This window comes from Bos mutus, chromosome 1, assembly GCF_027580195.1.
Source record: "Bos mutus isolate GX-2022 chromosome 1, NWIPB_WYAK_1.1, whole genome shotgun sequence".
NCBI classification, from domain to species: Eukaryota; Metazoa; Chordata; class Mammalia; order Artiodactyla; family Bovidae; genus Bos; species Bos mutus.
This window is the reverse complement of record NC_091617.1, coordinates 36,416,732-36,441,818: the sequence shown is the minus strand read 5'-3', so window position 1 is coordinate 36,441,818 and position 25,087 is coordinate 36,416,732. Positions and strand designations below refer to the sequence as shown.

The window sequence follows — 25,087 nt, the reverse complement described above, 5'->3', positions numbered from 1 at the left end:
TATTATGTGAGATGCTTAAGAATTTCTTAAAAGTATTCTACCTTGCATTCTGTTAACAAGTAACTCTATGACTATCCAGGAAATAAAGTACAAACAAATAACTTTTCTGTTACTTTCAGACTCACATAATACAATATAAAATTAGGTTAGCTGATGTATATGTTCAACAAGCAATAAAAAATTGGGGGATAAAACTAAATATACATCCTCATATGGATACAGGTATTTTCAATGTTCAAAGAGATTTTAAATGTTAAACTTTGTGTTTTATATATATTGAATTCCTACTTTATTAAAGGTTATGGAAATTCATTTGAAAGTGAATTTTTAGCACTTGGAACACAATTTTCAAAAAAAGCCATATTAATAGGTAAACAAATCAGAAAGACTTATTCAATATACTAGGAATACTGCATATTTACAATAAAAATAATGAAACAGAAGTATTAAATTCATTCTATTAGAAATCAATGAAAAAAGTACATAACTTTAGCAAGCTTGCTTCCTTGATTTTATTAATATTGATAGCTAAAAAATTAAAGATAGTTTAAGAATCTCTATCTACTGAGACAATTCTGACTAGACATCAAGACAATGGTACCCTTGTACATCTATGTTTGGTAAAGATCTCTTGAAATATGGGGGCAGTTCCAGAGTAATGGCTAGCAAAGGAAACAGAAAAAATAATGGGAGTGGACTTGAACCATGGCATATACAACTATGATTGGAAAACAGCCATAGGACAGGAATGAGTCTGATTATTAGCCATTCCACGCATCAAGTGACAGGACTGGCTTGGGACAAACACAACTGCTATTCCTCCCTATCCAAAGTAGCTGGGGCTGGTCACTGGCTTCAGCATCTATGGGAAAAGCTTCAGGCAACGTGCCATCACAAATCTGAAAATAGGGGATATTCACAAATCAACTGGAAAAGTTTTAGAAACTTATTTTTACTAAGCTTCCAGAGCTCACCACACTACAGACTGGCTCAATCATTATTCACTTGTTTTTAGTCTGAGTTATATCATTAATCTGATTACTTAATTTGTCTTCCAAAGTGAGCCTGTTGAAATTAGAGAAATTATTAAAGTTATTTCATTAAACTGAAAAGTAGTTAGGGCAAAATGAATCTCACCTAGTAACCTCAATATTTACATCTTTTTCTCCTTTACTCTCATCAGTTTTCTGTCCTAATGTCATTTTATCAGAGAAACTCTCTCTGATCATCCTGTCTAAAGCAGTAGCTCAACACACTGTCCACATTCCTCTAGCAAGATGCTTTGCTAAATCTTTACCTGTTTGTTTATTAAGTGAAATTCCACACTAGAATGTAAGATAATGAAGTCAGGGCTTTGCTTTCAACTTTGTATCCTCAGGTCTTAGAACACTGCCTAGTATGTTACACTCAAATAATTGTTGAATGCATGATGCATTGTAGAGAAAACAGTTCCTGATAGAGACTATGTGTAATATATTTACATAGAACCTCCTCACTCCTGTGTGCCACTCCAAAATCATAGTTGTGATTTTTCTTCACATAAATCTGGATGGATTATTTTCACATGTGGAAATGGTTGCTACCCATCTGTCTGAAATGGGTGGCTAGAAAGTGTCAGTTCTTTCATTCAACTTTGATGTAACATTAACTGAGGTTATGAAACCTTCCAGAGTTTTCTGATTTTTGAGTACATAGCATTTACTTTGTGAAGCTACATAAAACATAAGCTATGTACTGATCTTAAGAAAGTAAAAAATATCTACATTATTTGAGCTACATTACTGTATGAAGTAGTGCATTATTTGAGCTACATTACTATATGAAGGACACTGATTATTTACTTATTTTTTCATTCATATATAAATTACACATGACTTACATTACTTATCAACATAATATAATTATCTTTTTTATTGCACAAAAGTTTTTAGTCCTTGAGAATTCTGCAGAACCAAGGCTCATGTTTTCTAGCATTTATATTTATAATATTGGATATTATATTCAAATAGGGTTATCCTGAACCGGAGTATTCAACCACTTAGCTTTTAATCATTCATTTTAGCCACTTTTTCTTTCTTGTTTTGCAAATAAAATTACATAAGACAAAGTGGTAGTAGAATATTTCTGGCATTAACTTGGCAGAATCACAGAGAAAAAATATGGAATAAATTATTACGTAAAATAAGATTCCTTAACATGTAATGCCTGAGATAAGTTTTCATTTGGTTTTATCTTCTAAAAATCAAATAGGTGTTAATTTGCCATGGACAATGTGATACAAGACAAAACTTTTCATTCAATATAATAATCCACTTGGTAATTATTCAGTATCCATGTCTATAACATAAATAAAAAGAAAAAAAACTAATTAATGAAGGATATAACCAAGAACACATCAGTTGGTTTTCTCACATTTCCCAAGTCAGTTTATGTGGTAATTATACCACTAAAATGAATTTGGGGACTTAAGAACTGGATTGACTTTACATGTCACAGTATATAAATTAGATAAAAGTCTATATTTTCCCTAACTTAATCCTGCTTACAACAGCAAATTGAAGACTATTATCTTGGAATTTTGTATCCCATCAATTCAACATAAAAATATGTGTCCATTTAAAATGCACACATATATAATACATGTATAATATTTAAAGTGAAATTTCATATGAAAAAGATTAAAAATTATTCATTCAAAAACAGTCTCACCAATAACACCCCACTTCTGATATTATAAAAAAGAGCAATTATTAGTTCAGTGCAAAAAGTAGGAAAATGCATAATTATACTCTGAAAGTTACACAATGTGTAACTAAAGAGAGGCAATTCATTTTTCATTTGTTTTTCTCAATCAACCATAGATAAGCTTCAAGACCTTTCTTCAAAATATGCTATAGCATATAATACTATAACATAAGTTAGATGTTATATCATTTAACAACCGATGAAATATTTACTTACTTTTTAAGGTGCTATTTTCCTCATAAAGTATCTATAACAGTGGTTCTCAAAGTGTTATCCAAGTATTTCTGGTTGTCCTCAAAAGCATTTCAGGGGGTCTGCAAGACTGAACTATTTTCACTGTAATATTAAAACTTTATATCTTTCTCATTCTCATATCTCATGAATGTACAGTCAAATTTTTTAAAGGTTACAGGATGCACAATAATATTGTAAAATAAAAAGTGTCTGTGTTTGGAATTCCTGCATAAGTCAGTAGTGAGAAATAATGAGAAATAACTAGAAGTGTGTATTAAAAAAAAAGTCCAATTTCCTACCCAATATTCTTTTGGAAAAGATAAACACACATAAAAGTGTATATTATTATCTCAGCTGACCCTTTCCTTTAGGCATACTATTGAGGATACAAGGAAGGAAAACTCAGGATATATTTAAGGCAGTATCAAAAGCAGCAAAATTAAATCTCTGATAGATTTTTTTAAGTTGTGAAACTAAGGGTTTTCTCAATTTCGCAGATATTCCCTCCAGTTTGTGTGTGTGTGTGTGTGTGTGCTGAGTTGTGTCTGGCTCTTTGCAACCGCATGGACTGTAGCCTTTCAGGCTCCTCTGTCCATGGGATCAGGCAAGAATACTGGAGCGGGTTGCCATTTCCTTCTCTAGGGGTTCTTCCTGACCCAGGGATCGAACTTGCATCTCCTGCATCTCCTGCATTGACAGGCATATTCTTTACCACTGAGCCACTGGGGAAGCCTCAGTTTAAGAATCTTTAAATATAGAATTAGTGGATATAATTTCTATTTCTCTTCTGCTCTGTCAACCACATAGATGTTTTAAAAATGAGATGTCTAAAAAAATCTAATGTCTCAAAGATTTCTTAGTGCAATTACAATCTCTACCTAAGGGCAATAATTTTCAGAGAAGCAGTCGAAACGTTTACTGCACTGAGGCACTGAATGCTAATTCCTGAAATGTGTTAAGTGTGACTAAAGTAACGTGACTGGTAAAAAAGATTAACAAGAATGTGTTTATCCAAAAAGAATGCCTCGGCACACTATTTTAAACGGTGAACTTGTTTTTCTGAAATAACCATAATCATAGCATGCTAAATCTAATAAATATGGCAGACGTCTAAGCTGAATAACACTGTTTTTGGTTAGGAAAAAAGTAGACTTTACAAGAGAGTACTATTTTCCTTATTTATTAACTATTAGCTTACTGAAACCACAGATTTTATCTTAGTCAAGTCTGCTTCCCAAAATACTATATGCTTAAAGAATTTTGAGTGATAGTACAATTTACACTCTAGTTATAAAGATAATTTCAAAGGAGAAAATCCTCAAACATTTTGGGCAATAGCAGTCTTCCTGCAGTAAGTACCCACTCCTAAAAAGACAGCTTAGTATGACAACACTCATTTACTTGCTTCAGTGTATTTGTTTAAAAAACAATATAGCAGTCCTATTACTTTATAATCATACTTCATATTTTACATAAATTATAAAACTATTTTACTGAACAAGGCTTATTATGGGCAATTAAATCAAAGATGTCTAAATGATTTCAGAAATGCAGACGCAAATTACAGCTTCTCAGAGGGAAGTCAGAACCACCACAGATATTTTGAGGAGTTCAAGAAAATACAAGGATAACACTGAAGAACTCTAAGTAGCTACTTATTGGTAGTGAATTGAGCTCATTTGGATGATGCGATTTTGAAGAATCGTCTGGGCATGAAGCATCAATTCAAAGATTCTGCTGTATTTTTATTTCACAAATACTAGGGAGGAACTTTGACACAGCAACACTGTCCTTTTACTAAGTTTGAAGAAGTGATCTTGAGAACCCCTTGGTTCTGAAAAAGTAACAATCAGTAGAAATGAAGCTCTGAAAGTTGACAAGATATAGTCTGCAGAGAGCAGATGATTTAGATTTGAATGAATCTTTCAAGTTTCTATGAGAGAAATTGTTTCCTGGAGTATTCTGGTGCAAGATTTCAGAACCAACCACCCCAAAATATTTCGCTTTGGAATGTGAATGTTTTTGAGCCAAAGGCAATAAGACCTTCCCAGTTCAAGAGAATCTTCTGTCTCTCACCTGAGTGAGTGAGTGAAAGTCACTCAGTTGTATCTGACTCTGCGATCCCATGGACTATACAGTCCATGGAATTCTCCAGGCCAGAACACTGGAGTGGGTAACCTTTCCCTTCTCCAGTGGATCTTCCCAACCCAGGGATCGAACCCAGGTCTCCCACGTTGCAGGTGGATTCTTTATCAGTTGAGCCACCAGGGAAGCCCCTTAGCTACCCAAAAGAATTTATATCAGGGGGAGAGTCCTTTCTTTGAACAAGACTTGTTAGCAGAGATAAATTTTATCTGCACGGCCCATATGTATGGTAGAGCAAACATCTAGTTGCCCAGCATCTAGTCTTCTTAACCTTGTGAATTACTGTTCTTTTTTTGAAGTTCCAGGCTCTCCTTGGCTCAAGGAGGCATATATACCTCATTTTACCTTTCTGTCTTTGACTCTCTCATATATGTGGGATTCCCATGCATATGAAATTAAATTTGTTATTCTCCTGTTAATCTGTCTCATGTTGATTTGATTATTAGACTAGCTAAAAGAAGCTTTGCAATGGCAACCCACTCCAGTACTCTTGCCTGGAAAATCCCATGGACAGAGGAGCCTGGTAGGCTGCAGTTCCTGGGGTCGCGAAGAGTCGGGCACGACTGAGCGACTTTACTTTCACTTTTCACTTTCATGCATTGGAGAAGGAAATGGCAACCCACTCCAGTATTCTTGCCTGGAGAATCCCAGGGACAGAGGAGCCTAGTGGGCTGCCGTCTATGGGGTCGCACAGAGTAAGACACGACTGAAGTGACTTAGCAGCAGCAGTAGCAAAAGAAGCTTTGAAGGGTAAGAAAAATTCTTTCTGCCTAACGTTGGAAATCAAGACTAGTATTGAGAATAAGAGTGCTCTCATTTAAAAATGGGATATGGAATACAGTTTAGAACCTAAATGAATTACCAGAAAATAGAACACCTGACATAAAGGCTTTTATTCACAAATAGCTTTTATTAGAACTGGAAAAATGTTTTGGATAAGGAGATTTTTGTAACACGGATAATGCCCGCAAGAACGATACTTTTCATGCAGTATGTTAAAAGCTCACAAAGTATCACAAGATTATGAGGGCTATCTGTAGAAGGCACATTTATTGTTGTCGTTTAGTCACTAAGTCATATCTGACTCTTTTGCCACTCCATAGTCTTTAGCCCACCAGGGCTAAATCTCTGTCCGTGAGATTTCCCAGGCAAGGACACTAGAGTGGGTTGCCATTTCCTTCTCCAGGGGGCCTTCCTGGCCCAGGGATTGAACCCACATCTCTTACATTGGCAGGTGGATTCTTTACCACTAAGCTGTCAGGGAAGCCCAGAATGCAGAGTAGTAGCGAGTAAAATAAAAACCATTTTCCTCTGGATAGCAAATATATTATTGTCTGCTGCATATGTTGTCCCCTGTAATAATAATTTAGTCACGAAAATGCTTTGCTGCAGCGTGTTGGCTAATTAATTTTTCTGGTCAAAGAAGGAGCACTAAAAGACATGATCAAGATACTTATAGCCCCAAAATGTGTAATTTTTTCACATTTTCAGAGCTGTGTAGAAGTCACTGGTCTAAACTCAATCAACTAGCTGCAAGATATAAAAATTTCTTACATTTATCTTGTTCTTAATCTAATGAAGTAAGAACAGCAACATTTTTATGCAGAACACAGTTCTAAAAACACAGATTCATGAACAAAGGTAATCTACTAAGAGCATAACTTAACATGGGAATTACAAACAAGGGTGAAAGCCATTAGGAGAGTTCTAACTTCTAAGTCAGCACATCTAGGAACATATCTGGGGCTCTCAGCTTCTTTCTGTGGTCTATCACTGTAGTTTTACTTGTAGATGAAATTCAATCTTGCATATTGAACTCTTTCTTAGAGTGACATATAGTTGCCATCGGACATCCTTCGAGGTTAATTGCTATTGAGATTCATGACACATGAAAAGAATGAGAATTTTTCCTTTGTTTGTTTAATCAGGGATAAACCTCTAGAATTAAGAAGAAACCAGCAGAAGTTGACCGTCTTTTTTAAAAAAAAACCTCTCATTCTCATGGCTAATGAAGATTTTGGTACAGTAATTGCCTAACTGCTTCCATGTAGCTTGTTATCACTTTTTATTTTCATATATAAAGGCAACCATGGTGAAAAGATGAGTAAATAAGATTTAGATGCATGAGAATCTTGCTGCCTTTTTGTGGAAAATCATTAAACCAACATGAAATTTCAGAATTAATATCATTACTCACATAATGGACAGTGACCATCTATTTTCCCAGAATAAGTAACAATATTTTATTTTTAAAGGATAAATCTCATTTGGGGGAAGATACAGTTGACAAAGGGATTCCCCTGTGACTCAGTGGTAAAGAATTTGCCTGCAATGCAGGAGATGCAGCAGACGTGGGTTCCATCCCTGGGTCGGGAAGATCCCCTGGAGCAGGGCATGGCAACCCACTTCAGTATTCTTCCCTGGAGGATCCCAGGGACAGAGGAGCCTGGCTGGCTACAGTCCATGGGTTTGCAAAGAGTCTAACACTACTGAAATGACTGAACAGGCATGCATGCACACATAGTTGACAAAGCATTTTGGGATGTGACTTCTATTTATTTGTTAGTCAACATAATGCAAGTTGTTAAATATAAAAGAATAAAAAAAGAAAACAAGTTACTCACTCTTGTTGTGTAAGCAGCTTCTGGGTCATCTTCTAGAACCCGTGAAAGTCCAAAATCAGAAACCTTACACACCAAATTACTGTTGATCAAGATGTTGCGAGCAGCAAGGTCTCGGTGAACATAGCCCATGTCTGAGAGATACTTCATGCCAGATGCTATGCCTCGAAGCATCCCTACCAGCTGGATAACTGTAAACTGGGCATCATGTTTCTGAGAAATAGTTCAAATGTACAGTTAAGACGTGTTGCTATTTCCTAAGACATATCTTGATTACATTTTCATATACTGAATTATAGACATGACTGAGCGACTTCACTTTCACTTTTCACTTTCATGCATTGGAAAAGGAAATGGCAACCCATTCCAGTGTTCTTGCCTGGAGAATCCCATGGACGGGGGAGCCTGGTGGGCTGCTGTCTATGGGGTCACACAGAGTTGGACACGACTGAAGTGACTCAGCAGCAGCAGCATGCGTCCTGGTTTTAAGTACACAAGCCTAAGTACACAAGTACACTCTTGCTTTACAAGAGTAAAGCAAAACAGTATAGTAGCTACAATACTTTGTAGCAAGAAGTTGCCTAATATTCTTTAACTTAAGGTTCAAAACCAGAACTTTGCTGGTCTTTTGAGGAGACAAACTCCTCAGAAACTTTAAGGTCAAGAATAACAAAATAAAATGGATCGTCTGGCTGTTTCTTGTGTTTATTGGCTTAATTGAATGTTTATTCTTCCTTTTTATTTTCATGTGTTTTATTAATTACTTCAAATAAGGTAACATTAAATCCTTCATTATAAAAAATAGTTGAAAATTAGTCAAAAATATTTACTGAGTATGTGTTTTTCTACCCAACCTCAAGGTTTAGGTCATAAAATTGAAAGCAATAGGAGATAAATTCAGAGTACTAGATTTAGAAAAGTTTCCAATCTGTCTGGATTAAAATAGAAATATACAGTTTATACAATAGATAGATGATAGCTAGATAGATGTATGCATATATACATAGATATATAAAAATTTAATGTCTAGTAATATTTAAACAAACAATAATTTAAAAGGTATACTTATTATACTTTAAAAGAATACTTATTAAATCTTTTAATTACCTGAGTTGTAAAATGTTTGTTTTTGAAATATGTCTGTGAAAATAATTGCTACTAAAATCTTTATTTGCCTCACAAGTATTAAAATAAAGAATATAATTTCTCATTCATACACAAATTAGAATTTTCTCCATGATTATGAATTATAGTATATGTTTTATCTACCTACCTATCTATCTATCTATCCTTATCTACATAGTGCTGAAAGAACCCTGAGAATAGGGTCTATGTCTTGATTTTTAATCTTTTTTATCCTTGTAGTGACTGATGATTGACAGTGTCTTGTATTCCACATAACTTCTGAATTTCTTTGAATATAATATGGTTGAAATTATTAGAACAATTTTTATAAATGTAAACAGCTGAAATTTATATGTAATTATGTTATACATGTATATATGTATGTATATAAGTTATGATAAGGAATGATAACTCTGGATTGAGAATCCTTAGGCATTATATCACATGCTTAGGTTCTGAGAGGACAGTACTATGTAAGACAGAGAAGGTCTTTTGTCTTATAGTAGATGGAGGTTGCTTTAAATAAAGAAACGTGTGTTTCTGTCTTATACCAATTTTATTTATGTCTCACTGTAGAACCTTTAAATTTTTGTTTTAACTAATGTGAATCTTGTCTGAATAAAAAAAACTGGAGAAAATTACACAAATTTATTTTAAAAATATAAACTATCAACATTTGGATGCTACAAGAGAAAGATGTAATTTTACAAGCTTCCTTTTACTATTTAGTCCCAACAAAGTCAGTTTTCTTAAAACTTTATCTAACAGGCATCATAATAGAGGTTGCCACTCTCATTTTCAGCAATTTATTCCATATTTATATATGTTTGTAGTAGATAAAGATAAGGTGGAGATATGTAAATGCATGTAAAGTATATACTTACGCGTAAGAAACTGTCCAAGGAACCATTCTCCATGTATTCTGTGACAATCATAACAGGTTTACCTAGGTTTAGATAAGTAATAAATGCGTAATCATCAGGAGAGTTCAATACCATGCAATGAACACACATAATACATTTTGATATACCTGATTAATTAAAAAACATAAATTTTTCTCTGTCCTCTAAAATTTGCAAAGTTGCAATTAAAAAGAAAACTAGTTTTCAGTAGAAAATGAAACAAAAAAATGGAGAAAGATTTGTTTCCAGAAAAAGGGCCTATAACCTAGATGATATGTAAATTAGCTTATTTGACATGGTTTTCCTTAAATCAAAAGGAAAAAGACTTCCCTGGTGGCTCAGACGGTAAAGCGTCTGCCTGCAATGTGGCAGACCCAGGTTCAATCCCTGGATCGGGAAGATCCCCTGGAGAAGGAAATAGCACCCCACTCTAGTACTCTTGCCTGGAAAATCCCATGGACAGAGGAGCCTGGTAGGCTACAGTCCATGGGGCCGCAAAGAGTCGGACATGACTGAGCGACTTCACTTTCACTTTCCTTAAATCAAATGATGACACTTTCTTTACTCTAATTGCATTTTATTTTAGCTGATATACAAAATCAAGTATTTCTGTCTTTAAGCCCAAGTAGAGCCCAAAATTCCACAATTATTTACACTTTGTACAGATATGTACAGAGCTATATACTAGGTGTTTTCTCTTGGGCTGGTTATTTAGAAGCAAGTAAATCAAAGTCCCTACATTCATGGATCCTACGTGTAAATTGGCAAAATAATTAAGACTAATAATTATAACCATTTTAATCCATATTCAATTAACACATTAACAGTTATAAAATCCACACTACCTTTAAAAGACAAATAAAATTAAAATTGCTGTTGGTAGTAACTTATAATAACCATTTTAGAAATATGGGTCTTAAACACCATTAAACATTTTAATAAACATTTAAATATCTTTATACATACTTTATTTGTATAAAGTGCTAGTTTCACTATTTTATATATACTGACAGTAATTATCATCATTCTCACTTTTTACATGAAAAAAACCTGAAACATATAGAAGGTAATTAATCTAATGTCTCATAGCTAATAAGTTATAAAACCAGAAATTTCAACTTGAATATATTAATTATGTTGTTACTTCGGAAATGTACACTGAGGGAAACATTAAATATATGGAAAAGCACTAGACAAATGCACAGAAGTGCTAAGTATGCTGATACTTAGGTCTACAAATAGAATAAATCTTCAACTATAGGTAATAATTGAGGCAACTGTTGCGTGTCAGTTCTACGGATCATTCTGAATTAAAAGAATAACTGAAGACTACAGCACTTTAAAAAAAATTATTACAGTAAAATGTAACTCCAGTTTCAAAACCTACCCATATTACCACAGCATAATTCACTTCCTTTATGTTGATTTCTTTATATACTGCTTTAAATATAAATCTTTCATGTTACAAAAATAAAAAAAAAAGAAAAACCCACTTATTTTCCAAGTCCAGAAGACCTGAGTTAAGTTTTGACTAAGCATGAGAGACCTTGAGCACAGAATAGATTTTTAACAAACATTCATGTCACATAATTGTAGAGCATGCATAATTTTTTTCATGTGTTCTTCTGCATCATGGTTTGTTTGCCATATTGATGCCAGAAAATAGCTGTCTTTCCTTGTTTTTCCTTTCATTAGTGAAACTCTTAATTCATACTGGTTGTGAAGTATGGCTTAGTACCAGGAAGATTACACTTACTACATTTAGTATGTGAATATATCCCAAGCTGTATGTCTCATTTATTTAGAGGTGAGGAAATTATTTAAATTCTGTAAAATTTGTTAGATTTTCATATATGTACAAATCAACGGACACAGTGATTTGTTGTCATTTAAGACCGATTTAGTCATGTATTTTGGGTAATATATCAGACATTATACATCTCTTGGTGTACCACTGATATAAAGTTTTTTTAAGCTAAATATTAATAAAATTTTCCACACTTTCAAATACAAGAAATAACCTGATAATGCCTGAAAAGTTATTTTAGTCAAAACCGTGAGCCTCCAGTCTTGCTTCTTCAAAATTTTAACTAAACTTTGATTTAACAATATTTAGGAAGAAAGAGAAAATTCAGCGGTTTCTTGGAAACTTCTCTGTCTCCTGAACTGGTAAATCAAATATCTAAGGACTGATTCCAGAGAACTAACATGAAGTGAAATAAATGAACAATCAAATGAATGAAACCCTGCACATGCATGTTTTCCCTACTTCACGGTAAGTTTCTATGTTTCTTCCTTAACAAATTCTTAGAAGAATAACATGCTCATGAAACTCAATGCAGCTCTTGAACATAGTCACAGATATATTGCTTCTTACAGTAAACTCTCAATTACAGTGGCCAGTTACTATATTTGTGTATTCTCCAGACCTTTGCTTATCACTGTTTTCCTTCTGGCTCCCAGCCCTATGACCATTTCATTTCTTGTTAGCATGTCTGGTAAAATGTTTGGCAAGGGAAATAAAAGTAGCTGAAAAATCAAACCAGTCAATTAAGCCAAAGCCCCATGACCATTCAGAAATCAGATCAGGCTGCATTTAGCTCTGTAATTTAGGTATTTGTAAACACATCAGTTAAGTTGGGCAAGTCTGAAAATGTGCTTTGCATTAAGTTCAAAGATTCAGCAAACCCAAATGTACAGACAAAAAGTAAACAGAATCACAAATATTCTACCTTGGAAAGCAGTATCCTCACTTACTTTTCTTGTGATTTTGATTATGATAAACAGAGTAAAAGGAAAAGAAACGGCAATAGTGGTAAGGACTAGTTCTAACATGTGTTAAACGTAGTTGGAAATTATTTATAAAATACCAGCTCATCTGCACATTATTCAATGTATTTCTATCAAAGTTTGCACATTCTTTCATGTGTATCTTGATTTAGAAATGACATTACCAGTTTCTTCAAAAGCCGCTGTCATTAACTTCCCTCAGAGATCCTTAATAACATCTGGATACACATAAAAAAATCAATGAAATTATTGTTGTTTGGCTGAAATGAAACTCCATCAAGAATCAGCAAAATGAAACGTGCAGTGGAATTTTGCTTTTGTTCTTCAACTGACAAGAGTATAGATAAAATCATGATCTTTCATAATTAAAGGGTTAAGGGAAGCACAACAATGAGTTCATTTCCCCAGTGGCTCAGAGATATTACTAATCATTTTGTTTGCTGACCAAAGAAATGTAATTCAAAATGTCTAAGCATTTCAAGTTCAGCACTATCTATTTCACCACCTTCTTAATCAAATATTCTACAAAAAGGCAGCAGGATAATGTGATAAACATAGAGCCAGCCATAGACTTTTTATTGTAGTTATCAAATAAATGTGGTTTTAGACTAAAATAATTTCAAACATAAAAAGCATGTATAAATGATTTACTTCTTACAAATTATTGAAATTGAATTCATTTCCATAGGAAATGCAATTAATTGCTATTAACAGTAATTGTGTATTACATACTCTGTCTTGCTTTCAAGACTTATACATACTCCAACACATACATGTGATTCATAAAATCAAAGTCTGTGACCTTAGCAGTCAGTATTCAGTATTCACGTAATTAGAATCAGAGTGGAAGCAAAAGAGCATAAACAGGAGAAAGAAAATTGAAGAAAATTGACAAACTAGGCCTCAGCATTCTTAGAAAGGATGATTTGAACCACCTTTGATTAGAAAGAAAATGTTTTGGTTATAGATTTCCATATACTATAACTAACCAACTGATAGAAATAGTATAATGAACTGAATTAGAGTATTTTTCTACAGGTTTACCATTAAATCATATAAACACACATGACAATCTTTTCCAAATTCCATTTTAATCAAGATATTATTTACATTAAGAATGATCCCTATTACATCCAACGGTCTATGAGTTAACCACTGCAGGGACCAACTCTATTTTGTCCATAGTCCTAAATAAGAGTTCCAGTTAGAACTGATCATACATACCAGATCTATTATTTCAGCTAAGGATAGTCTCTCTCTTCAAAATCAGGCTAAAGAGTACTTTCTCCAACTCTTCTTTAACCAGTTCTACTCTTTACACATCAAAAACTTTACATTCAGCTGATTAAAATTTTTAATGTATTTATGCTTAATGTGAAATGAAATTTAATACTTTTAAGAAAAAGACCTGTATACCTGTGGCGGATTCATTTTGATATTTGGCAAAACTAATACAATTATGTAAAGTTTAAAAATAAAATAAAATTAAAAAAAAAAAAAAAGACCAATATTTCTACTCTCCCTTATTCCATTCAGAGCTGATTTGTCTAAGTGGAATAATGATTAATGAAAATAATAATTGGAATATTATCAGTTTGATTTTATAAGTACAGCTTAGTTTTTTTTCCCCTTTTGAACTTTCTACATTTTACTTATTTTCTTGTTTAATTTCAAAAATTAAGACATTATATCAAATGATAAACTGAAATGGTGATAGAGGACTTGTTCCTACTTTGAAAGAAATGCTTTCATGGTTTCATTGTGTTTGTAGGCTTGTTTTCTTTTGTTTTGGAGGGATTTATATACATTTATCAGGCATGAATATTTCTATGCATAATATGTTAAGAAAAAAAATTTTAATTAAAGTGTTTATTTTTGCATCTATTGAGACTGGCTTTTTCTCTCTATTAATGTTGCATTCTTGAAATAAACTAACCTTGGGCAGGATAAGGTATCTTTATTTAATACATTGCTAGTTATGGTAGGAAGGAATTATGTCGAATGAATTGGAGAAGGAAATGGCAACCCACTCCAGTGTTCTTGCCTGGAGAATCCCAGGGATGGGGGAGCCTGGTGGGCTGCCGTCTATGGGGTCACACAGAGTCAGACATGACTGAAGCGACTTAGCAGCAGCAGCAGCAGTTATGGTTTCATAATTATCCCAGTGTTATTGAAGTTTTGTTCATGTGTTATACTAATCTCTTATTTTCTTTTCTGATAATATTCCTGTATGGTTTGATATCAAGATATCACTAGCTTTATGTGTGGGTTTTTTTTTTTTCCCCTTTCTGCAAGAATTTGTGTAAGACTAGAATTACTCAGTTGTGAAACAAGTGTACAGTTATATTTCTTCTTCCTTTAGGAGAGATATTGCATATTTAAACTAGCACTCTGTAAGAGGCAATATGAGCACATTCAACTCATGCTCTAACAAATTTTGTAAACTAAATATAATCTTTCAAAAACATCAAAGCCTAACCTATCTAAATGATTGGGGGAAATACACAGCAACATATTATTTTATAATTGTGGCCAATTCAATAGAGAGATATGAGTGGACAATGTTGAGGAAATAAGGAAAATTTTTAAACATGTAAAAATAAGATTCACTGTGTTACTTATTTTTCTTCTAATATATTGAGTAAAGATTTTCCTAGCTTGGTTGATAATGGCCACTTAGAGATGTTTTCAACTCATATATCAAATTATAGTCACAAATGCATAACTTGCTTCATCAGTTTCTAAAGTTTATTGTAACAAATTGCTTTTACAAATTATTAATAAAATATATATAAAATATACATAGTCTATTAAAACTATGACATGTAGAGCAGTGTCGAGCCAAATGCCAAAGAAGTTTTAGAGAGAGGCAAATAAGAAATAGAAATAATATGGCATAGTCACTAAAGATGACAAATAATTCTAATAATATGTCATTACCATATGTACAGAAAATGCAAGCAAATGATTGAGCTTTTGGTGTCCAGTGGACACCCACACCAATATAGAAGTCTTTTCAATATGAGGAATCCTCTTAATCTTCTGCCTATGACTTTCCTCAATAATACAATAGCTTAGGTTACAGCTAAGTTGCATTATTACTTTTTAAATTTTAGAAAATAATCCATTCCCAAATAACAACATAAAACACATCTCATCCGACATGCTGCTGCTGAAGTCACTGAAGGGACTTCACTTCAGTCGTGTCCAACTCTGTGCGACCCCATAGACCGCAGCCCACCAGGCTCCCCCATCCCTGGGATTCTCCAGGCAAGAACACTGGAGTGGGTTGCCATTTCCTTCTCCAATTCATTCAACATAATTCCTTCTATTTCACTATGTGAAAAGTGGCCAATGGAAAGTCTTCTTGGATGCAGTCTGAACATCTTTTGAATAATGGTGTGACGGCAGAAATATCAAACATTTGCTAAAAACAAGTTCCATCATTTTGAACGTTGACTGAAATTGATAACACATGTTAGTATGAAGTTCTAAGCAGGACTGTGCCCCCAGCTTTCTGCTACTTTAAAGATCAGAGACTCTCTCACCTTCTCTTGTTTAAGATCATCAGGCTCAAAACCACACCATTAAAATTGTTTATAGCTCAATTCAAATAAATGAAAATAAAATGATTGAATAAAGTGCTCTCTCTAACTTGAAAATGATACATTAGAATAGATTCAGTGTTTCAAAGCACATAACTAATAGTCATAATAAAAATTATCTTTGAGCAAAGAAAGGAATTGCCCTCAATAATTTTTTCAACACTCCCAGGTGAACTAGTAAAATCTTTTCAAACTCAACCAGAAGTGATCATTTAGATTTGCATAGTTGTATTCCATTTAACAATATATTCCTATGGAACCTTATTTGATCTTAAAAGGACCTGGAAATAGTAAAGCAGGACTGCCAATTCTGTGTTACAAGTGAACAGAGCGAGTCTGTTGGAGTGGTTCGATTTGTCAGATGTCTCACACATCAGGAGAGCTGAATCAGAGCTTGATCTCCGACTCCCTGATTCTTTTTTTTTTTTTTCTAATTTTATTTTATTTTTAAACTTTACATAATTGTATTAGTTTTGCCAAATATCAAAATGAATCCATCACAGGTATACATGTGTTCAGATACCAATATGCTTTCTTTTCTTCTTGAAACACAATTTGCTCACTAAATTATAAATTCTGTATTTCTAGTTGTACGTATGTTTCTGAGCTTTGCAAGTAGGTTGTTTTAGCAATTATATATTCTTGGGGAACAAAGAAAACAATAGGAGTGGATTAAATAATTTTTTTCAGTGACAAAACTGCCCTGTTATTTCTGTTTCCCCTCTGTTGTAATAGGGCACCAGACTTAGAGCTTTTAAATATGCCACTAAAGGAGTTCAAAATCTAATTCTAGGTTTGCAACTCTATTACGTTTGCACTATATGAAATGATTGGGATTTATATAGTTAGATTTGGCAGTCTCTTGCATGCATATTTGACCAAGGAGATATATCAAATTTAGAACTTTCACTCTAAGAATAAGGCAGTTGTAATTCATATTAGAATATTACAGACTCCTACTTGAATAAAATGTTTAATGTATAATACCTGCAATTTTTTAAAGTCAATTTTTAAATGCATTTTTTCTTGCATTTCAATCTTTGGTTTTTTTTATGGGTTTATTTGCCAGATGACTATAATTCATATTTGATTATTACATTTTTTATATAAGAAAATCTTCCACAATAATTATGGTTTAATTTTGCTTATCATTCAGTAAACGAACTTGCAGAAAACAGCTAGCAAAACAAAACAGTATAATAATAACTCATTATACTGGAATGGCAACCCACTGCAGTACTCTTGTTTGGAAAATCCCATGGACGGAGGAGCCTGGTAGGCTACAGTCCACGGGGTCGCTAAGAGTCACACACAACTGAGGGACTTCACTTTCACTTTTCACTTTCCTGCATTGGAGAAGGAAATGGCAACCCACTCCAGTGTTCTTGCCTGGAGAATCCCAGGGATGGGGGAGCCTGGTGGGCTGCTGTCTATGGGGTCGCACAGAGTCAGACACGACTGAAGCGACTTAGCAGCAGTAGCAGCACACTGGAAACAAAAAAACTGAGAATTTTGAAAATTGAGAATGAAAAGAAAAATGTCTATATAAGTATGTAGTTTAATACCAGTGAGTTTCTCCTCACAATGGTCTCAAAATCTGAAGGACAACCACTTGGTGAGAATGATATGGAGGATTTAAAAGGTTAATCAACTATTAAAACGCTAGTGAGACATGATTATGTAATCCTAATATTAAGTAGGATATTCTACAGATATGGTATTGCCCTGAAGAAAAGAATACTTAATAGAGTTTTCCAATCCTTAGTACTACTAACAGTATTTTCATTACTAATTTTTAAAAATTAAAACAGGTGTTTTCATCAGAAAATGTTTTAGTGTTACAACTAAAGTAGCCTTGTTTTTATGAGTACAGAAGGAAAAATATGCTTCTAATAAGACAATGTGGGCTTATAGTTTATGACCAAGTTCTTCTACATTGTTAAGTTCTTAACCCTGCTTACTATATTAAAAAAACTCTAAGGAAATCAAGGTATATTTCAATTACACCATGCTCTTGTGAATAAAGAATTGCCTTTTTAGTCACACTAAAATGAGACTAGGTATTAGTGCCATTTGAAAAGCGCTCCATGTAATGTTAAAGAAAAATATCATCACGAAAATTGTAATGTGTGATGTCTGTTGGTAACCATAGAATATGTAAATACGGTGCCAATGAATAACCCCCTAAAGGATGCCAAATTCTCTGCCATATGCTGTCTTTCACTTTAAGAAGTTTGTTGCCAATTTAATTCATTCTTCATTTCGTGCTCCAAAAATCTGGAGAAAAAAATAAATTCCAGATCATTCTCAAGAGATTTTCTTTGGGATTGGAGCCAAAAATCACATATCTGCCTCAAGGGATCCCTTTTGAGCTTGGCTGGAGAAGCTATCATGGAAATTAGTTCAGGTCTCCACCACAAGCTGTGAGCCAGAGCAGTCAAGAATCCATCTGGGACTGTAGATCAGAATTATTTGTAATCCATAGAGAACAGAGAAAAGGGCTTGGGTCTAATGTGATCCCAATCTTTACAGCTCAGAAGCATTCCCCAAACTCTCATAATTTTTCCAAAGCCAGGGGGGTAAAGATTTGGAAGCTTAAATGAAACTGGTGAACAATAATAGAAAAGGCAGCTATCTGGGAGTTCCCAGCAATTTCTGTCAAAACTGAGTCATTAGTTTTCCCTGCTACTCCACATAACATAAAGTTCCACACAATTCACTTAACTATTTTTTTAACCCACATGTCTTAATATAGTCCAAGGTTTAGCTCCTAAACTTTTTAAAGCTTTTTAAGATCTAGAATAGTACTTACTGTCAATATAATACTAGTTAAATATATTCGATCTCTTGTCTATGTGTTAATCCTAAACTGTTTTGTTTTTATTGTCAAGACTAACAGAGACTTATGAAAATAAGACCCCAAATCTTAAATTATTGGCTTTGGGTTTAAACAACCTCTGCTTAACATACACATAATCAGTTTTGTGACTTCACTTACTTTTAGTAACAACTCCTTCCAGTCGAATGATATTGGGATGGTCAAATTGTCCCATAATGCTTGCTTCGCCTAAGAAGTCTCTCCTCTGCTTTTCTGTGTAGCCCACTTTTAGGGTCTTGATGGCCACTGAAATCTCTTTTTTTGAAGGCAGTTTTAAACGGCCGCTGCACACCTCTCCAAATTCACCTGTTAGATTGCAGAAGAAAACAAGAAAAGGCAAGGAATGATATTACAAAAATCATTACTAGAGAGCAGCTGTTTTCTCTCAACAATTCAATTCAAAATATTTACACCCTTTACCTGCAAGATGTACACTCATAGACCTCCAAATTATTTTGGAAGATGGTAGTCTGAGACTCCCTAAAAACCCTAGTCCATCCACACCCTGGTGATAAGTGGACCTTGTGATAAGCTCCGTGTCTTCTGAAGTACTACATTGTGAACAAAGAAATATGAAAGGGTAGAAGGAAGTTGAAAGCTGTGTCTATTAGACTTTCACTCCTTATTCTCATAGCCTCAAAATAATCAACAGAGCAGCACCAATATAATGAGTTGAGCACTTGATTAAATTTGAGATGTGTCTCATCATTTTGTTTTCACCAAGAGGACCAATTTAACTGCATATTTCTGCTTTCTGAAAACAGGAGCAACATAGGATGATATGGTTGGACGGCATCACCAACTCTACGGACATGAGTTTGAGAAAACTCTGGGAGATAGTGAAGGACAGGGAAGCTGGCATACTGCATTCTGTGGTGTTGCAAAGAGTCAGAAATGTGTTAGTGACTGAACAGCAACAACAAGGCTGCCACAGTGATGGCCACTAAATAGTGTCAGATATAGAATGTATCTGGTTTATAAAAGAAATCCTAATGTTGTGTAACTAGATGGGTTTTGTACAACATTAAAAGTGATTTTTAATGTCAAATGAGATATTTTTCTGAAAAGGAAAATTACATGATCAATTTTTAGGCCTTCTGTGGAATGGAAAAACATTTTTGGTCCAACCCTCTTGCTGTGAGTTTTTGCACAAGCCCAAGGTGTCAAGAAGTGAGATGCTTCTTCTCTATTTTTCATCCAAGTAAATCCTTCTCTCCACAAAGCAGCAGGTTGTCCTATTGATTTACCAACCACATCCCTATAAATGACTTCCCCAGATTTGAATCTTGCTCAGGAATCCAGTCTTGCCAACTGTTTTCAAAACAATGACTTAGGCTGTAACTTGTTAAAGTCAGTTAATGTCCAAAAGCAGTTATTCATACGTTTATTTAATAAATACTCATCAATTGGCAGCAGTGTGACAAAAACTATGAAAAACACATAGATATATGCTAATAAAGGCAGATCTAATTTCTTTCCCTCAAGAAAGCATAGAGAAGATAGCAGTATCTGTAGCTAGGGTGTTTTTAGGATTATAGGGAGAGTTGGGGAAGAACTTGAGAACATTCAACAATCTTTTTTAAATCAAAGGAAGAATATGCTGTTATAGATGCATAAACATTAGGAGAAGTCAGGATGCAAAGTACATCACTAAAATTTGTAAGCAAGACTAAGAGTTTCTTTATGCAGGGTTATGAGAACATTGCCTAAGTCCCATGCACTCTTTGTAAACATTAATTTTGGATAAACCATACGGAGGCATTCATAATGAATTTTCACATTCTGAAATAAAGTTCTGTCATTATCATGTATGAATATGGTGTCACGGATTGTGTTTTAAATTTGGATATCATGGTTATTTATTTTAAATGACAAGACACTTACTTGATAGGACAGATAGTACAGAACTGTAACACAGACTATGCATTCTGAAGCCAGATTGTGTAGGGTCTAATTTTGCATCTGTCACTTACTATCCATGTGATTTTGAGTGACTGTGATTCTATGTCTTTGTCTCTTTATCTGTAACATAGGGACAGCAATTATTTTCTACTTCATAAAATTTTGGTACAGTTAAAGGAATTAAAATATGAAAACCACTTAGAAGAGAGACAGAAACATAATAAAGTGCCATCTGAGTGTTGTTTACTATTTCTTCTTTGAGTACAAACGTAGTATACGAAAGATGAATTATCTAGCTCTTAAGAGTTAGCTCTCTTAACACACAGTGAAGAATAAATATAAAAGTTCTTTTTGAAATGTCAAATTCTGTTACTGTAAGAAGAGATGGTTGTGATGATGATGGTGATAACACGTTTAATGTCCCATTGGACAAGTATCTGTAAAGAAAAGTATATTCTGAAAGTACCTCACTAGGAAAGTCAGAGGGGAAGACTTTGAATTTCAAGTGGCCCAATTAGTGTTTTTTCCCTTGTTCTCAATGGGAGAGCTGGACACGTGGACACTTTCTGGATTTCAAAATCCAGAAAGAGTTGTTTCAGTAGTGCTAGTATTTAAAAAAAATCATAAAATTTAGAAATGTGCTTACTTCACCTGATAAATACTAGAAACTGTGACAAATACAGTATACACATGTGTGTGTGTTAGTCACTCAAGTCATGTCCAGCTCTTTGCAACCCTATGGACTGTAGCTCACCAGGCTCTTCTGGACATAACGGAATTCTCCAGGCAAGAATACTGGAGTGGGTTGGGTTCCCATTTCCTTCTCCAGGGGATCTTCCCAACCCAGGGAATGAACCCAGGTCTCCTGCATAGCAGGCAGATTCTTTACATTCTGAACCACTGGGAAAGCCCACACTAGACATAAAAATGTTAAATTTTAATCAGTTCTCTTTATAAGAACTGTTCCTAAAAGAACAGTGTTGGAAAAATCAACAAAGACTGGGCAAATGGAATGAATGCCTGATTTTTCCATCTAGTCAAGTTTTACATGATCTTATTCAATTAGATTTGCACCCATAAGGAAAAAAAAAAGTAGATCATGTCATTTCTAAATAAAAACACAGCTACAAGAAGATTATTTGAGAAGATACTCCTGATTTTTAAAAAATATCAATTAAGTGCATCACTGTGTATTTGCTCTTTAAAATAAAATATGTTTTAAGAGAATGGGCAGACCGTATTTTGATTTAAGGTGCATCATGCACAATTGCTCAACATAAAATTTCTTATACTAATTTCATTTAAAACAGAAAAAAACGCACTTGTGTTTAAGTAGAAAGACCCTCTGCATTACCTCAAAACCCATTCTCCTTCCACTGTTTTAATAAAAACATAATAAAAATATATATTGAACAATGCTATTATATAAGCTAAACACTATACATGAATTATCTCAGTTAATCCTCAAAAAAATTCTTAGAAGGCACTATTGTGATCAGTAGTGTCTAGCATAGACTTCAAAGGTGAAAAGTATAAGATTCAAGTTTTGGTTTCCCAATTAATTAATGTCTACATGACCCTGGGCCATTCAAATTTTTAGCTTCTATTTCCTCATCTGGTGAAATGGTAATAATAATACCTATTTAAAAGTCTGATAAAATTAAACCATGTGAATACCTAACACAGTATAGGAATTACATATTTTAAACCTATAGAAAACTTTGGATTGAGGGATAAAATTAGGAGTTCTAGTCATTATAAATTCCTCACTAAAAAAATTATACTACTTTGAGAAAATTAGCTTATGCCTCAGTTTTAATTTTGTAATTTGCAATATGGTTATAATTCTTCTGGCTATTAAATGCATAAATGAGAGTTTCTATTAAATCTATTTCTTTGTATAAAATTCTTGACCTAAAACTAGAATTTGTCCACATAGCCTTCCTGTATATTTAATTGACTATAAAAATTCTTTGATTGAATAATATATTCAGCTCTTTAACAGTGGAAGATAGCTGCTAATCCATCTAGCATGATTACTAATTTTTGTGAACAGCATTATTTTAAAAATTAGGAAGGTATAGAAAGTGGTTGAGTATAGATGAAAGGAGATTGGTCATAAGTGAATTGTGATGTAAGTTGTTGCAGAAATGGGTACGTGCAGGCTCATTATGGTGGGCTTCCCTGGTGGCTCAGACAATAAAGAGTCTGCCTGCAATGCAGAAGACCTGGGTTCGATCCCTGAGTAGGAAAGATCCCCTGGAGAAGGGAATGGCAACCCACTCCATTATTTTTGCCTGGAGAGTTCCATGGACAGAGGAGCCTGGTGAGCCTATAGTCCGTGGGGTCACAAAGAGTCAGAAAAGACTGAGTGACTAACACTTTCACTTTCAGGCTCATTATTACACAATTTCATCTATTTTTGTAGACATTTAAAATATTATGAAACAAAAATATTGTATTTTATTTTTTTATTTTTTATTTTTTTAATTTTATTTTATGTTTAAACTTTACATAATTGTATTAGTTTTGCCAAATATCAAAATGAATCCGCCACAGGTATACATGTGTTCCCCATCCTGAACCCTCCTCCCTCCTCCCTCCCCATACCATCCCTCTGGGTCGTCCCAGTGCACTAGCCCCAAGCATCCAGTATCGTGTTTCGAACCTGGACTGGCAACTCGTTTCTTACATGATATTTTACATGTTTCAATGTCATTCTCCCAAATCTTCCCACCCTCTCCCTCTCCCACAGAGTCCATAAGACTGTTCTGTATGAGACAGCAAAAGAGACACTGATGTACAGAAACAAAAATATTTTAAACATTATAGCTTTCAAAATCTTGGTTTCATATTCTATTTTGGTAATGACAAATCATTTAAAGCCTAATCAAGACAGACTAGAATTCAGAGTGTATATTATAAAGAAATCTTCCCGGAGAAGCATAATATACCTTGAAGATATATATATATATATATTTTCAAACAAACCAGGCAGTTTTATAGCTCTTATGTGGCAAATAAGACTATTGGGTGCAAAATACTGAAAATGGGGTATATCTCTAATTTTTTGCAAATATGCTTGAAGAGAAATCAAAGAGGATCTTCTCTAATCTTTAATAAGCATAAGGGATTATTAAGTGATTCAGTACAGATAGCCTTTCCGTTTATCTTATTGATCAGAGGCCATTTTTAATGAGTATGTTTTCTCTCACCTTACCATGTTCTAGGTATCTGGCTTTGTCAATAATACCTGTATATATATGGGCTTCCTTGGTGACTCAGATGGTAAAGAATTTGCCTGCAATATGGGAGACCTAGGTTCGATCTCTGGGTCAAGAAGATCCCCAGGAGAAGGGAATGGCAACCCACTCCAGTATTCATGCCTGGAGAATTCCATGGATGGAAGATCCTGATGGGCTACAGTCCATGGAGCTGGAAAGAGTTGGACACAGCTGAGTGACTAACACAGGCACACACTGTGTTCTAGATATCTGACTTTGTCAATAACATCTGTATATATAAGTTTTTGTTAATGCAGAAGGCCCCAAATCTCGAGGTTGCAATATGTCTGGCCTTATGGACATTGGCTGACCATGAGTAGGTTTTCCTTCTCTCATTACATTCTCCAGCTGAGGGTGCTTCATATGCTATTGCAGCTTCCATGCTGGAGAACAGTGCACTCTTGTGGGGGCAACATTAAAACCAGCATGACAAAACCCCTCTGCACTATGGAGCAGTTGAAGAAGCAGAGCTATACAAATGAAAGAGAGTAATAAATATGTACCTGGATTAACTTTAGCTGGATTAACATAGATGTACAGTGAGTATGTATGTTCTTAAGTCTTAGATTGTGAAAAAAGAAGTACTTACTCTTGTTTCCTTTTATGAACTGATGGTTTCATACTACCCACACACGTGAGGTTTAGGAGTATATAACATTAAAAAAATAGAAGAGAGATTTACTAAACTGTTTATTTAGATAATATGTGAATCTCTCAGATTATCTTGCTTGAATAATAAATACTACTTGAATTCTAAATATTTCTTCAGTGCAGAGAAAAAGAAACAGAGAAAATTATATTTACTTCTGTGTAAAAAAGCATCAGTCATATATAATACTTGCAGAAAATGCGATCT

The 25,087-nt window shown here is 34.1% G+C and overlaps 1 protein-coding gene across 2 annotated transcripts in view; it reads right to left on the bottom strand.

Annotated features, from left to right (window-relative positions):
• Positions 1 to 25,087, bottom strand: part of EPHA3 (EPH receptor A3) — a 418,391-nt gene that overhangs the window by 35,172 nt on the left and 358,132 nt on the right. For both annotated transcript variants that reach the window (XM_005892972.2, XM_005892973.2), the window contains exons 11-13: positions 19,166 to 19,351; positions 9,755 to 9,816; positions 7,749 to 7,958 (exon numbers count right to left, since the gene is read on the bottom strand). In XM_005892972.2, the coding sequence (XP_005893034.1) occupies positions 7,749 to 7,958; positions 9,755 to 9,816; positions 19,166 to 19,351 (458 nt within the window). The remainder of the gene's footprint in view (positions 1 to 7,748; positions 7,959 to 9,754; positions 9,817 to 19,165; positions 19,352 to 25,087) is intronic.